The following is an 18,083-nucleotide window of genomic DNA, read 5'->3' as shown; positions in this document are numbered from 1 at the left end:
TCAGTATTTTAGGCGTTCATCGCAGCCAAATAACGTGACACTAACTGTATATATATTAAGATATATATTATTAATGCAAATCTGTATTTGCTTTTTAGTCTTAGGGCTGTCGGTTTCATAAAAACTAAAAGTAACAAGAAGGGCAGCGAGCGCTTGCAAAATTATTAAATTATTCTTTCATTGATAGTCGGATTTTAAGATTTTAGTAACAAAAAATGACAAGAGGAAATCAAAGAGATTTAGCACGAGCTAAGAATCAGAAAAAACAAACCGAATTAGCCAAGAAGAAAAGTAGCGCAGATAAAAAGGGAATGACATTCGAGCAACGCAAACACAGGGATGCTAAGCTGATGCGTGAAAAACAAAGAAAAAAAGAGCAAGAAGATGCCGCAGCCTCTGGTAACAGTTATTTCAACAAAACACAAATATTTTCGAGAAGAATGCTTGTGAAAAAAAATAGAACTAACTTACTTACTACACGACTAACATTATTATGAAATAACAAATTACATATATCAAGTTATTGAACCTCATAAGGCTTTGGAATTTCAATGAAAAGGTTTTATTTTCAAATTTTTTATTGAACATTTTGGGCACACAGTTTGTCGCCTTTCTTACAGTGGCGGATTAAGCCATCTGCCGGCCTAGGCCCTATAAAATCAGCCGCCCTTTTTAATAGACAAAAATTTATCTTATTATTTAAAAAATATATTTTTATTTTAAATTACTTAATATATTTTTTATTTTTTGAAATAATAATTGTTAAATAATACAAATAAATGTTTATTAAATATTAACAATATAATATAAATATAATACTCATTTTTTAAAACTATAATTTATAGCTATTCGTAAATATTTTTTTCTGGATTTTGTCTGAACAAAACATCAACAATATCATTGTAATCAATTTCTTGAACAAGTTGTGCTGTATTGCTAAAGCACTATCTATCCTGGCTCTTTTCAAAGTAGAAAATGACCTTTCTCCAGAACATTTGTAACAGGATTACTCAAAAAGATCCGTAAAGCAATGTCTATATTTGGATAAACTTCACGAAGATTATTAGAATGCAAAAAATTATATATTCCTTGTGCGGAACGAACATCTTCCTTACTTGAAAAGATTCTATGAGTAGGTGTTGTAAATGAATGCATTAATTTCCTAATGTATCTTCCAAATCTTCAGGATACTTAGTGACTAAGTCATCTGCCCGAATTTTTAATTCTCTAGTTTCTATTTCAAATAAATTGTCAAAAATATTAAATTTTTCATAGAGCGTATGATAAGCACTTTTACGGCTGCCAATTGAACACTTAAAGTGTCTAAAATTCGATAATAAATATTTATTTCGAAAATTTTCTTCTCTACATAGAAATACTCTTTCATACTCTTTGACTCGTCTGCCTGAATTTTCGGGTTCTTTTACGATGATTGTCATGATAATAGTTTTTTACCCCAGAAAGTGCTTTTTCTTTTTCCTCGTATTCGGAAATTGTTTAGCTCTCATGTCCTGTAAAAATAATGCCAAGAAACTATACATTTGGTGAAACAGATGATAAAATTAGATTTATTTTAGAGTTCCACTTTATCAACCGCTGAACCTGCCTTCTTATAAATTCAATTAATGCTTCAATACGTCAATATAAGTGAAGTAAAATATGCATAAAAACTTCTTTCATTTCTGAGATCTCCCAAAATTCTTACATATTTTTAATGAATATCCATTTTGCAAATTGTTAATATCAAGAGCGATAGAATTGAGGTAAAAATCAAAGCAAAACCTTATAAGTCAATAAATGATCTTCTAGAGATTAACAGCAAAATTCGCCGGCTACCAAGAAATTCTAGCGTTAATATTATTTCAACAAAACACAAATATTTTCGAGAAGAATGCTTGTGAAAAAAAATAGAACTAACTTACTTACTACACGACTAACATTATTATGAAATAACAAATTACATATATCAAGTTATTGAACCTCATAAGGCTTTGGAATTTCAATGAAAAGGTTTTATTTTCAAATTTTTTATTGAACAATTTGGGCAACAGTTTGTCGCCTTTCTTAGCAATGCTCTGCAACTTTTCTTTAAATATTACTTGTTAATTCAAGAGTTTATCTGATCATGGATTGGAACTAGATCTTCTCGTTTACTGTGTTAAAGCACAAGAAAACATCTATCACAGCACATACATAGAAAAAAGTTTCGATTATATTAAAAACTTGGCAAATCTTGAAGATCGTTCGATCCCAGGTCAAAATTTTGGCATATGGGTTGAAAATGTATCGTTATTTTTTTTTTCTCAATGAAATAAATCATCTGAAATTATGAATATTCAATGAATTAAAAATGGAATTAAGGTTGAATTAATATTTATTTCACCGACATTTGTTATATAATATATTTAATATAATTGAAAATTTAACTTACAAGTATACAATAAACCTAACCTAACAAAATAATACAATAAGAATCTAACTAAATAATTCAATAAACCTAACTAAATTTAAAAACCTGTCTTCTGTTCTTCTCTTTATTTCTAGTGTAACTGCTCTGTGCATGACGAAGCCATTCTCTGATATAATCACCTACTTCAGCCTCCGACACTCGAATATCATTATAAATAGTTTCGGCTACAATCTCTAAAATTATTATTGGTTTAAAAAAATTAATACAAATATTTTATAAATAGAAATGAATTAATAAATTAAAATCAGACTTTTATATGTATAATAATTTATTTATTATATTTAATGAAAATTTATGAATATTTATTTTATTTTAAAGCATTCCATACTTTCGTTTTAGAATTTTCAATATTGCTTCTTCAATTTGTATAATTGGTTCTTGGAACTTCAATCTATCTTTTCGGATTTTTCTAATATTGTTTGCCTTTTACGGCGCTGCTTTCTTCTTGAAGTTGCAATATGTTCTCGAAATTCATATGCACTATCATCCCGCCGCGCTTCTGCATTGTTTTCCATTTTATGTACATCATTTTTTCCAGTATACAGATTATTTTCATATTGTGGCTATTGCCATATTTCATCACTCTTCTGCATACTGGAAATTGAAATTTCCTTGTCCTATTAGACATAATTGTTAATATGTATAAAATTATTTTATATATTTTCATCATTATTCGTATCAGTAGCTTGACTGTCAACATATTTTTTATAATTTCGTTGAAGTACTCGCTCCAACGATTTTCAATATTCAGTAAATGTAATGCCAAATTTAATATTCATGTCATTTTTGATGACAATCCACATAGCCCTCACTGTTTCTCATTTCTAATGAACCAACATTTGGCTTATATTTTCTAAAACATTCTATTAAAATGCTGTTTCTCTCAACAGCCCAAACACCATCTTGAACTCCTACTGCTCCATTAGGTAATATCAAAAATTCTTCTAGTTCTATAAAATAATATATATTTAGCAAAATGAGAAATTAATAAGAAGTAACAATTTATTATTATAATAAAAAATTATTATGTATATATATATATATATATATATATATATATTAATATATTCTATAATATGTTATTAAGTTTAATTTTTTAAAATAAATTTTTGTTGAGTGTTTTTTCCTGTGTTGCTGAATGATGACACGCATCTTGTGTCGAAACGTATAAATAAAAGTTTTTATACTTTATACCTTTTTTATTTCGACGAATGGGCTGCTAGTTACTTTGAAATATGTTTCAACGTCGAAAAAACTATCAAGATATATATATATATATATTGTTAAGAACTATTATGTATTTATTATAATATTTTATGTTTAACACATTTTCATTAAAATATGTTTGTAATTTAATCTTGTATGTTGGTACCATTTATATAAAACTTTTATAAATCGACCCATATCCCACAATAAGGGCCGAATCAGGTGAAAACTGATTATTATTGAGCGCGAGTTAGTTATGTTTGAACCGCCAACAAGTACAGATTAAAATATCAACACCCAATAATGTAAGTTACAACAAAAAAATTTATAAATCTTAAAAATTGTTTGTTTTTACATATCAAGAAGAGAACAAATAATTAATATCTCTTCATTTGGTGGCAGCTAATTACGATACCTACTCCGAAATCTATAATAAATAATAAAAAAATGTGTGTTTGAAAACAAACTTCAACTAGTGAATTCAAATTAAGTGTTATCAAAATTGTGGTGATAATATTGGCGCGTTCCTAAATATAAAACGAGATAATAATTAATTATTCTACAAATATCAATCAATAACTAATAACTGTAATAAATAAAAACCTAAACTATGATAAAATAGTACTCCAGTATAAAATACAACAATAATAAAACAAATCATCAACTAAAACTAAAATAATGTGTTAAAACCGAGTAATCAAGTGCATTACCGAACTTTTATCAATATTATCTATGAGAAATCAAACCAAAACTTGAAAAGTGATTCATCCACGCTATTTTGAGACGCGGAACGAGCAGTGGTAATTTTCCAAGAAGACGATTCTATTGTGTATATTCGAGCCTAGCGGATAACCTGGACAAGGATCTATACCTAAGCAAGGGCAAGGGACCATTCAATCACAAGATGGAGAATACAATCGGTAATGGTAATAAAAATAAATTAGATTTAAATTTAGCTCTAGCTATTATTCCGAATTTTGATGAAAATGAAACCAATGTCCGTGCATTTATTGATGCATGTGACTCGTTACATGTAAATATCGGAAGAAATATCGGAAAGATTACGAATTGTATATATGGAGACGGCTCTTAGAAGTTTTGTCGATCGTATCAAAATTCCATTAAAAAATTTAATTAAATCATGTAGATTCAATGGCTTAAAATTTTAAGTCTTAAATGATGCTACCAATTTTGCAGTGACTGAAGATTTATCTTCATCACATATTAACGTAAATTGAGAATTATGTAAAAAAAAATAGAGCACACCGCTGATAATTGTTTTTTTAGAACAAAATATAATTCAAATAATTTTTCTAAGACGTGTAGTTATTGTAAGAAAATAGGTCATAGAAATAATGAATGTAGGCATGCCAATCGTAAAAGTTTCATTCAAACATCGCATAGACCAGTATCCTTCACCTCAAAAATAAACTAGTTGGTATTGGTATTTAGCCTTGAGGCAAGTTACATGAACTTCCCGATTTGTAAATAATCGACTTAATCTATAATAAACAAATTAATTTATGAGTGATTAGAAGTATTCCGAGTTAATTTATTACACATAATTGAAAACGAACGAACACGTTAACTCGGAGTATTTTCCAGAAGCAAACTTTCGATTTTTATATTTGAACCAGTTTCCCTAATTTTAATTTTAACAAATGTCGACAAAACTACAAATTTTCTCAAACTTTGATTTTTTAAAATTAATCTACTTGTCGTAAAACCGTAATATTTCAGTAAGTTCTAAAATAATTATATACATCGTCAAAGAAAGTTTTATAATAATTGTCTTAATTTTTTTTTTTGCAACAGTTAATTACAAGAAAACGGTTTGATAGATTTTCACCTAACACTATTCACCTTAATCAGTATCATTCCCAGTTAATATCTTTCGAACAGATTTTTTTTTTTAAAATCGATTCGGTAGAAGAATGAGCTTAAATGTGGACGAAAAGTTCAACACTCTTTTTCAAATTACAAAGAAACGGCTATTGTTATGGCGCGAAGCTTAAAAATTACTTCGACGTCTAACTGGGTGTTGTCGATTTACTTATCCTAACCACTACGTTCTATAATCGAACTACTGGCGTGATCGGTGATTATTTAAGTAAAATGCGACGTTTGATATTAATATGTTTATTATAAAAAATATGTTGAATATAATGGCATCAGATAGTTGGTGTTTCTATACTGAGCTCTAAACTTATACTAAATAAAAATTATTAAAAATTAACATTAACAATATTAGCCCCGCCCGTAAGAGGCGGGTTACATTAATTTATGAATCTGAGGGGAATAATTTCTTAGACTTATTTCAAGTCATTTTGCAGTCACATAAAAAGCTATCGACGCGGATGTAGACGGTCCAGACACATAAATTAAGCTCAAAAATTAAAATATCTTATATTGCTAATGCGTTTGTACTTGAAAGTGTGAAAGACATGCAGACGACGGTCTGCGTGGCCTGGCGACTGTCCATCGTATCGGAATACGAGACGAAAAAAAAACAGTTTAGGTTACCTCCGTTGGGAATCCTAAACAGCTATTATAGCTACCGGCTAAACTAACTGGGATGGATCATTCGTTTTATTAACGTTTGACCGGAGCTAGTCGCAAAATATTGCGCAGTGTGCAAAAGCAGCGTGCCCATTCACCCGTGAATGTGCACTAGAGATAGGTAACTCACTCCGGAGTTATCACTCCGATACAACTCGTCCCTCGGAGTGAATCCGAGTGGAGTTGTCTCACCGGATTTGTCATATCCGACTTTCCTTCCCAAACTGGTACTAAATCTGTTACCGCGTTTTTGCTTTTACACAATTATATAATTGTGTAAAAGTAATAATATGCTAATGGAACTACCCGATATAATATTAATTCTCGAATGGAAATAGCAGAAGAAAAAATTAGAATCCAGAAGTATTATTATTTGGTGAAAATATTTTAGGATAAATGTTTTGCTTTTATTACAAAGTTTACTACAATATTTTTATATACAATTAATCCAAAAAATCAATTATTTTCTCATCAAAAGAAAATAATTAAATTAAATTCGATTCTCAAGTTTTACGTTGGGTCAGCACTGTTAAAATTACGAGCCATTGAGTCGATCATGTGGTCGACCGAAAAATTTTACAACTCGCCATTTATTTGTGAATTATTTTATTGATAATTTTAATTTCATTTTATTCATAAATTTTATTTCAAAAAATTAAATGTGATTTGACAAATCCTTAGGTGCATAAACAACGCACAATAGAACACATTTGTGTCGAGTATTTCAGTTTTAAAGTGGTCGGAGTCCTGGAGTTTTAAGCGGATATAACTCCTCCCTGAAGCGGAGTTAAATTCGAATTGATCCGGCTTCGGATATGATAAGGCCATCTCTAATGTGCACATTCACCAAGAGTGCACCTTTACCGTAACATATATAATAAGTTATTTTAAAATTGAGTACCCTCATCAATCATATCTTGCCTTTGTATTGAAATCATTGTATTATTATCTAATTCTATTTTTTTTTAGATTTTAAAATAATTGTGTATAACTTAATGAACAGTGCTACATCAATGCGTTTATAGTATGATGGTAAATTTTTAGAAAATATATAGTCGGCATATTCTACAATTGTATTGTAATTGGTGAATGCCCTCACGCAAGTTGACAAACGTGCTTGCGACTGATCACAGACAATTTCCTTCGGAATAGAAACTCCAGATCGCACAACTTCCTTTAGGCGTGTCGGTATGGCTACCATATGATGCGCTCTGATAACATTTGAGCCACTGGAAATGTTCCACTATCGGTGATAACTACACATTGATATAAAATATATTTTTAGTCAGTTGTTCATAGAAACGGTTTATTTTCTCTACGACTCCCCCGGTTGCATCGATTACACAGGTAAACAAAGAAAATGGTGCAAACGGTTTTTAAGTATATTTGGGGTGCTGATTTCAAAAATGACATTGTTTTTTTTCTAATAACTTTAGTTTCCAAGATACGATATATATGCTATATTTTACGATATTAGGTGCGCAACTAAGTTCTCGCTGTTTTTTCGATGAAAATGTAACTTTATTATAAAAAATTGCATCAATTAAGTTCGATACAGTTCTCCAGTGATGGTTTCACTCGGTTTCAACAGCTCATAACAAATAACACCGACCTGGTCCCACCATATGTAGAGCATAACCTTCGCAGTGAATATTCGGCCGAACCGAGATTTACTCTTCTTTGGATTGCTATAATGTATTCATTTTTTATCACCTGTCGCGATGTGATGAAGAACCTCTTCTTTTCTCGCCGCTGGAGCAGTTGTTTACAGGCGAAAAAACGACGCTCGACGTCTCTTGGCTTCAACTCACAAGGAACCGAAGTTTCTTGCTTCTAAATCATCCCCGACGCATGCAATAGCTTGGAAATGGCTTGATGGGTAACTCCTAATTCTAAAGCAAAATCTTCTTGAGTTTGGCACGAATCCTCTTCGAACAAGACCTTCAATTTAGCGTTTTTGAAGGTTTTGGCCTTTCTTCACGAGGGTGGTCGTCAACATCAAAATCACCATTTTTGAAGCGACAAAACCCTTCACGGCATGTTGTTTCGCTCAGAGCAACATTTCCGTAGGTCACGATGCACTTGAGTTCCCGTTTTTTTTCTGAATGGAAGACGAAAATCAACACTCCTCGCAAATAACGATTGTTTGGCATAAAATTGGACATATTCACTTAACCAGAAGTATATAATGCATAAACGAAATCAATTATGTGTCGCATCAGTTTGTTTACTTACCTTAAGCTTGCTTCAAGACGTTTTGGATTTGTCAAAATCGACCAACCCTTACTAATTGATCCATATTCTGACAAACAGCGAGAACTTAGTTGCGCACCTAATATAAGGAACGAAAGTACAAAAGAGTAATACAATTTCGAATGTTATTTTAATGTGATATGACTACTCGTACATACAAACTTACAAGACCCATTCGTTCTTAGTTGGGACATTAGTTGACACTGTGAAAAGTTCTTTTCCGTGACGACCTCGAATGGACCTGGTTTCGGCAACTTCTTTGTATCTCAAAAATTAGCTGATACAAAAAATTGGTTTGCAGATTTGAAATCAGCGCAAAAAATACTATAAGAATCAGCTCTAACATTTGAGGCACCAAAAAAAAATTTTTTTTTGTTGGCCTGTGTTATTAAATAAATGTTTTTTTTTATTATAATTGTTGGATGGATTTAATCCAGTATTAAGTATTGAGTTGTTATATTCGCTAAGTTGCATATATTCCAGGGATCTAAGGGGATCCTTGAATGCATGCAATTTCTTTTTCGACTCGTATTTCGCTTGTTTCATTACATGACTTGAATACAAGATTGGAAGATTCATACCATCATTTTGTTTTATCTTATTCTCATTTTCAAGGATTCTGGAGCTTTTATTGTTAATACAAAGTTATTCTCCTATTTGTTCACGTTCAGAACCTTTTAATTGTCGAGTACCATAATGAATTTTATCACCAAATGCTAGGTTACAAAAATTTGATTGCAGCCGTGAGTAGCTTGTTTTGAAGTACCCAACAATGTTTTAGCATCAGCAGGTTAGTGTTTTAGTTTATAATTTTTATTACATTCAATATGAAAAAATATATACAATCTATAAATTTACAACATGATTCAAATCAAATCTTCATTTGAAGATAACAAAACAATTATTTAAACTATAATAAATTCACTTAATTATTACTTTAATCAAAATATTATTTATTATGTGGCAAAAATATCACAAAACCATAAACAATTTATTTAACACAACACTAACAAAACATAAATCTGGTGGAAAACTTTTGATAAATTAAAACTGAATATTTATTTTAACTAAAGATCTTTTATAAAATTAGGTAGAACATAGTTAGAATACCAGAACATATCTTTTGTCACAGAACCTATCACATTAATTGTTGTGTTATTATTAACTAAACATTTTGAAAAAAAATATTTTGAAATTTTATTTATTAATTCCATAATTTCCGGAACTTGAATTGCCTCATCGTTTGATATATAGTGTAGATTTACTGGATTCTCAACTATTCTTAAGTCTTAAGACTTTTTTTTAATTTTTTGTAATCTTATATATAAAAATGGATCTCTCTGTCAAATGTCCAAGTAAAACTCGAAAACGCCTGAATCGATTTGGCCAGTCTTAGTCTTGAAAAATTCGTGCCAATCCAGAGAAAGTCTAAAAGGTGAGAAATTATTTCAAATCCGCGTAGAAACGTTTTATTTTTAATTTGAAATTTTTTGTAGAAGCGTAATCTAAATAAAACAATGGACGGTTGCTAATCCGTGAAATGTCAAACGTTTTTGATAGATGATGTTCAATTACGTTCAATAGGATATTTTACGTAAATATTATTTAATTATGATTAAATTGCAGTAAGTAGCTTTGTTTGTAGTTTTATTTATATATAAAAACGTTAGTAAACGGGCCGCAAGTGTTACTAGAAACTCAAAATATCAACTCTTTTGAAATGTTAATATGAAAATGCACTTTTTGGCGTTGTAGCACTCTTTTTTTTTTGCAAATCATATTTTTCTCAAACACGGTGCTCTGAAAGATCTCATTGTATAATTATATACTCATTGGTATTTATAAAACATTTTCTAGGATATATTATTTTTTAATTATGTTATTTCAATTCAGAACCTAAATTTGGCATCGATCAAAGGGATATTTTGTCGAATAGCATTTTCCCATTTATAATATTCTAGAATTTACCGAAGAATAGATAGTAATATATGAAGGTCCAGCGTTGAAAAATAACTGAAATTGTTTAACAACAATATTTGAAAGTAGATTGAAAAAGATGTATAACCAGCTGTAACCTTGATTCTTATGACTTTGCTATCGGAAGATAAACGGTAATCTTTCAAAATCCATAATAAAAGTATTTTCTACCATTGGTAGTTTTTTAGCATTAGTTAAAAATGTAATTATTTTGTAAAATACGTTAGAAATTATAATAAGGCTTTGAACCTTTTTGCCATCTGCCCGTTTCAAGTTACCCCGCCTATAGGGCAAAAAGGTCTAGATAACAAATTTTGGAAAGACAGCAGAAAAGCACATTTCTACAATGATGAAGTAGCTGACAGTTTTACTGAACGTAGCCAGATAATTGTTCGTGTGAAATGTGTTATCTGTTGTGATATAGTTGGTTTGATTATTATAATATAATTAATATTTGCTAAAAGTCATATTGGACTTTTACATTTACTACTGGCCACTAAAGATTCATATATTTTTGGCGTTTTTCTTCGTTTTTTTGCAAATATCTCCTAAAATATACATTTTAACGAAAATCATGTAATGAACAAAATAATGTCAATAAAATTTTTAATAAATCGGTATTACATAAAGTGTTCTAGAAAAAATATTAAGCAAGATTTGAAAGAGCAAAGAGTATTTTTTATTAACTTCCCGTAGGGTAAGTTATTGTAATGGGCCGAAAATCGGAATTGAAAATTTTTACATTTCTCGACGTTTTGAAGGTTTCTGAACGTTTTGGCATACCTCAGAAAAAATGGATGTGTGTGTTGTGTGTGTGTGTGTATGTATGTATGGATACAAATTTCCAGTCACGTTTCAGGGCGCACGGATCAACCGATTTGAATGGCTCAAAAAACATTCGATTCCTATTGATAGGGAAAAGAGCTGATTAGTTTTTGGCAAAGGCAGGTCCAGCCGTTTCGGAGATACGGAGCAAAGAGTGCAGAAAATAAAAATCGAATTTTTGAGAGAACGGAGTATCCGATTTGAATGATCTAAAAAACATTCAATTAGTAATGATTGGGAGAAGTGTTTGTAAGGTTTTGGCAAAGGCAGGCCCAGCCATTTCAAAGATATGGAGCTAAATATGTAAAAAATGGCAGTTTTGAGAGAACTAAGCGTCCGATTTAAATGATTCAAAGAACTTTCTGCTCGTCTTAACAAAATAATTGATCTTGGAAAAAAAAAATTTGACTTTTTTTTTTATTTATTTATTATTTTTTTTTTTTTAGTTTTTTGTATATCGAAAATATTTCAGATTTTATTTTTAATTCTGACTTCTAATATACTTTAAACGTATTTCTCGAACATTTCGTTACGGTACGGGAAGTTCCAGCAATTTGCCTTAAGGCACGGTGCCATAATTGCCTCAAGACAGAATTTCACTTACAGCTAGTTTTTTTTTTTTTATTTTATGAAATTAAATTCGCCTTTGAAATTTTGTATTCAGCAATTTTCTCATTCACAAACGTTTTACAAGAGATGAACAATACATTGATTCACATAATTAATTTGATAAGTGGTTGTAATTTAATTTTAATTAAGAAAAAAGAAATTTTAATTAAGAAAATTTTAATTAAGACTTAAACCTATACTTTTTAAAAATCCGAGACAAATATTGATTTTGAAAAAACCCGGATCAAACGATGGAAACCCGGAACTATCCCGGATAAACTATAATATAGTGGGTCCATGACAAAACGAAAAATATCGCAAGGGGTCCACGGCACAAACAAGTTTGGGAATCTATGGTCTATAAGGACTTAAAGTGTTTTTCCTCGAATAAATCTCCACTGCAATACATAATTACAAACAAATATTTTTTGATAAGATGTCGTAAATGATATACTTTCTGAGATATTTCAGTATGAAAATGTAAAATAAAATAATGTATTTTCTACAAACAATAATAGGTATTTCAATTATAATAATATGTATAACCAATATTACATTTTTTGAAAGCCACTTATTTCTCCGGCACTCCACGCCAAACAAATGTTACATCTTTATAATAATAATTAAAGATAGATAAAAGTACTTATCTATTTAAATATTCCGACAAAAAACAAATAAGTATATTTGTTAAGTCGCGAAGTTTGAAAATTACTTCCACGTCTAACAGGGTGTTGTCGATTTACTTATTCACTACACATTTAAATTTGTTCTCTAATGGAACTGCTGGTGTGATCGGTGATTAAATAAATGTTTATTATATAAAAAAGAATATATTGGATATAAGGGCATCAGATAGTTGGTCTTTCTATGCTGAGCTCTGAACTTATACTAAATAAAAATTATTAAAAATTAGGATTAACAATATTAGCCCCGCCTGTAAGAGGCGGGTTACATTAATTTCTACATATACGGGGGATGATTTCTTGGACTTAATAGATGATTCCTTGAAATGATCTGAAGGCGTTTGCAGACCCATGAACAAAATTACCGACGCGGATGTAGACGGTCCAGACACATAAATTAAGCTCAAAAATTAAAATATCTTATATCACTAATGCATTTTGCACTTGATGTGTGAAATGAAATGCAGACGACCGCCTACATTGCCTGGCGACTGTCCATCGTATCGGAATACGATACGACACGACCCTTACAAAAAATAATTCAGACCACCACCATTGGGAATACTTAACAATATTCTTTTACACCATACAACTTTTTAGATAAAACTAATGAGCGTGAAATCACGTGTATTTATTATAGATTCACAGAGAAGAAAGTTCAATAATCGAAGTTAGAAGAGAGAGATGCTTGCTACTTATCGACTTATCGTCCTCGATCGGATTTCGTTTAGGAAGGGCTTCGGAAATCTTCGGGAGGCTCCGGTTTCTCGTGTGCTGCCTGTGTCTAGAGAGCCGTAGGCACGCTCTTTATAAGAGTTGCGAATATATTTTCAAAAATTACTTAAATTAAATTAGATACAATAAGGCTAGTTTTGTTCAAGATTTAATTATTGTATTTAAAGCCATCTTGTCGAGGTTTTACATTTTATGCATTTCGGTGAAATTGGGTTTTATAGTGCTCAACATATACTTAAAATGAGTGCTGTTACAAGATTTTTGCGTAAAAAATGAGTGAGCTATCATGCAAATAAGAAGCATATACGAAATTTTTTTCTTTTAAATCATATGGTTTAATGAGCGCCATATCCACCAGAATTAATGTAATTCACATTTCATCTAGAATTCACTTCATTATAGACATCTTGATGGATTCGAGCAGATTCACTACTTTAGTACAAACTATTTTCAGAAAACTCACGATTTTATAAAAACATTTTTTTCCAATTTTTTTAAAAATCGAAATTATTTTCATTATATCTCAAAAAGAATAAAGATACGTATAAAAGCATATAGATAAAAATCAAAGGGATCTTTCTGGCTTATTATTGTTTTTTATTATTTTTCTTTCGCACAAAAATTGACAGAGTTATGAATGTTTAAAGACTGCGCGGCCGCGCAAATTGGAAAAGAAAGTTTTTATAAAATTGTGAGTTTTCTGAAAATAGTTTGTACTAAAGTAGTGAATCTGCTAGAATTCATCAAGATGTCTATAATGAAGTGAATTCTAGATGGAATGTGAATTACTTTAATTCTGGTGAAATTTCATGCTGCAAAAAGCTGAAGTGTGACCAAAATATTGTCAACGGTAACATTGTGGCACTCTCTGAGATTTAGAAATTAAACGTTCCCATGATATTTTCGGATATGTGGCTTATTAATTATTAAATTATTTAATATTACATTAATTATTTCTTGTTCAAAGTTTAAAAATATATATGAACCGGGTGTTCGCGCCAATCAAGCATGCGGCTATATTGATATAGAAAACAAAAATCATCTATCGGAAAATTATACAAATCAATCAAATCAATCACACGTAATAAAATCATATTAAAATTATTATAAATACAATGTAATCATACAAATCAATCAATACGTTAATCAAAACAGTATTAAATTATTGTAAATATACTTATAACTTGTTATTAATATAAATAAATATATACAGTTATAATCAAAGTATTTACAATTGGTCCTTCATAAGGAAGCAAACATAACAACATCCTAAAATTTTTCATTGGTCCTTCGAGTCGGATGTGACGTCCAGCAATCGAAGGAGAAATCAAGCAAAACAAGCATAAACCAAGTAAATCAAGATTAAATAAAGAGGAAGTTCAAAATCAAGATAAGAAGTTCAAATTTGGAGCTACAGCTACAAGCACAAGCAAAGCAAGAAACCAGGTTATTCAATTACATTTCCTTCTTATCAATCTACCTTATTTAATTAATAAAGTTTAGTACGATCTGTGACAAGATGGAAACGTTAATAACTTTAAAATCACTCAAAAACAAAGCAACTAGAAATTAAATCGCAATTAGCATATTGCGAAAAGATTTGCAATCAATGGTCACACATGCCTGTGTGTGAATTGAATATTTCTGAAATAAGCCGTTTTAAAGAATATGTAAGACCTATTTTTGACTTGTTTGAAGATACGGTTATCAAAATAGCAACTTTACTTGATGATGAAGAAGAAATTGATAATTATTTGATAACGAATTAGAAGAGTTTTTTGATAAATACCAAAAATGCTTGACAACATTATCAAAGCTTAGGCTAGCAGCCTTGAATAAATCAGATACTAGTTCGGAACTCAATTTAAATTATACCAAAACAACAAATAATGCAGGTAACATAAAACAGCCTCAATTTTATTTACCTCAATTAAACATTTCTAATCAATTTCGGTTTCAAATCATGAATCTAACTTTAAAGCTCAAGTAGATACATCTTCAGAAATACGTGAACCATACGACGATAAACAATACTTTACTGAAACGGAAAAACAACGCATTACTAAAACAACTAAGACTATTGACGGAAGTTTTGGTACTATAATTCAATTTGCAAAAAATATCAAAGACATAGAATATAGTAGACAAGTAACATTAAAATGTCATATTCATTTGCAAACAGAAACCAATTCACCGAATATACTTCATAAACGCAAGCATACCTAAAATAAGTTATATATTACCTCATCAAGACGTGTTAAAGTCAATCAATTAACAACTAATTTTCGCGTAATTTTTTGGAAGCACCTTGTAAATCCGATACAAATTATTTCTTGTTCAAAGTTTAAAAATAATATATGAACCGGGTGTTCGCGCCAATCAAAGCATGCGGCTATATTGATGATATAGAAAACAAAAAATCATCTATCGGAAAATTATACAAATCAAATCAAATCAATCAACACGTAATAAAATCATATTAAAATTATTATAAATACAATGTAATCATACAAATCAATCAATACGTAATCAAAACAGTATTAAAATTATTGTAAATATACTTATAACTTGTTATTAATATAAAAATAAATATATACAGTTATAATCAAAGTATTTACAATTGGTCCTTCATAAGGCAAGCAATCACAACATCCTAAAATTTTCATTGGTCCTTCGAGTCGGATGTGACGTCCAGCAATCGAAGGAGAAATCAAGCATAAACCAAGTAAATCAAGATTAAATAAAGAGGAAGTTCAAAATCAAGATAAGAAGTTCAAATTTGGAGCTACAGCTACAAGCACAAGCAAAACAAGAAACCAGGTTATTCAATTACATTTCCTTCTTATCAATCTTTCCTTATTTAATTAATAAAGTTTAGTACGATCTGTGACAAGATGGAAACGTTAATAACTTTAAAATCACTCAAAACAAAGCAACTAGAAATTAAATCGCAATTAGCATATTGCGAAAAGATTTGCAATCAATGGTCACACATGCCTGTGTGTGAATTGAATATTTCTGAAATAAGCCGTTTTAAAGAATATGTAAGACCTATTTTTGACTTGTTTGAAGATACGGTTATCAAAATAGCAACTTTACTTGATGATGAAGAAGAAATTGATAATTTATTTGATAACGAATTAGAAGAGTTTTTTGATAAATACCAAAAATGCTTGACAACATTATCAAAGCTTAGGCTAGCAGCCTTGAATAAATCAGATACTAGTTCGGAACTCAATTTAAATTATACCAAAACAACAAATAATGCAGGTAACATAAAACAGCCTCAATTTTATTTACCTCAATTAAACATTTCTAAATCAATTTCGGTTTCAAATCATGAATCTAACTTTAAAGCTCAAGTAGATACATCTTCAGAAATACGTGAACCATACGACGATAAACAATACTTTACTGAAACGGAAAAACAACGCATTACTAAAACAACTAAGACTATTGACGGAAGTTTTGGTACTATAATTCAATTTGCAAAAAATATCAAAGACATAGAATATAGTAGACAAGTAACATTAAAATGTCATATTTCATTTGCAAACAGAAACCAATTCACCGAATATAACTTCATAAACGCAAGCATACCTAAAATAAGTTTATATTTACCTCATCAAGACGTGTTAAAGTCAATCAATTTAACAACTAATTTTCGCGTAATTTTGGAAGCACCTTGTAAATCCGATACAAGTCTGCTGTTAACTGAGCTACAACTTGTTAGACCGAATATCCGAAACGAAATCTGTTTCATTATACCAAATGTTAAAATTCATACTTCAATACTAACGGTCGATATAAAGAAAGTGATCGAACAAGTTTTAGTTCAGATAAACGGCAGAAAGATTCATCAAACAATTCGGGGAAAAACTTCCAATAACAAAATGAACATGAATCAACAACATACGTTCTTATCAATACGATGTTCAAAACAATCACCTAAACAAAGCATAACTGAACATCTAAAAATATTCGAAATCCCCAGAAATTATTTTAACGTTAATAGTTCATTAACTACAGCTGATACAATAATGAAATTTTTTATTAACAACCTCACTAACATTTTAACGCAAGCTAAACTCAATCTTTATGAATTGAATTCTAACCATTCAAAACTTTTCTTTCCAACTCCAAATCGTCTAAGCATGAAATTACATATCTATACATATAGCGCGCGAATTAATGTGTTTTTCACTTCAAATTCTAGCTATAAAATAAAATTGATAGTGGAAAAGTCTAGAATAGCACTATCAAAACACATAGCATTCTTATACCTCAAACTAAGTGAGGTACAATTATTGAAAATTCTTGCGCGAAAAATGAAACGGGCATTAAGTATCGCGTTTGATAAAAAATTATATTGGAGCGATCTTACTATCACTCTAATATGATTAAAATCTCTATTTTTATAAATATAAAATCGCTTTTGCGAATATATTTTATTTATTCAAAACAGAAATGTATGCAAACTACTGGTTACGTACAATTTATTAAAATCATTGTAGTGTACTAAAGCTTTGCAATGCGTCAAGGTCCACCTTGACTTCTAACTAAAGACTGCATCGCACGATTAACAATTTTGCAATTTTTGCGATTGAAATATGAATCTGAATTGCAAGTTTAGCATGTACTCATTAAACTGGTACGTGTTATAAATCTCAACTTAGTTCAAAATACTAAAATGACAAAGAACAAAACATCACAGAGTTTATTAATGATTAACAAAATAAATAAATCACTTAATAAATTGATAAAAT

General features: G+C 30.0%; 1 protein-coding gene across 1 annotated transcript; it reads left to right on the top strand.

Annotated features, from left to right (window-relative positions):
* Positions 1-215: 215 nt before the first annotated feature.
* LOC113382087 (putative SERF-like protein) lies at positions 216-497 on the top strand. The gene has a single exon (XM_026620643.1). It carries the CDS (start codon positions 216-218, stop codon positions 495-497), a length of 282 nt encoding a protein of 93 aa, XP_026476428.1.
* The last annotated feature ends 17,586 nt before the right edge of the window (positions 498-18,083 follow it).

This window comes from Ctenocephalides felis, unplaced genomic scaffold (assembly GCF_003426905.1).
Source record: "Ctenocephalides felis isolate EL2017-DRISC unplaced genomic scaffold, ASM342690v1 CF-g0.4_SCAFFOLD_03265, whole genome shotgun sequence".
NCBI classification, from domain to species: domain Eukaryota; kingdom Metazoa; phylum Arthropoda; class Insecta; order Siphonaptera; family Pulicidae; genus Ctenocephalides; species Ctenocephalides felis.
Note: the sequence above shows the minus strand (reverse complement) of the source record. Positions and strands in the feature narration are given on the sequence as shown.

Bases quoted from the DNA above. Each gene is read 5' to 3' on its own strand.
- LOC113382087 (XM_026620643.1), top strand. From the start codon at position 216: ATGACAAGAGGAAATCAAAGAGATTTAGCACGAGCTAAGAATCAGAAA.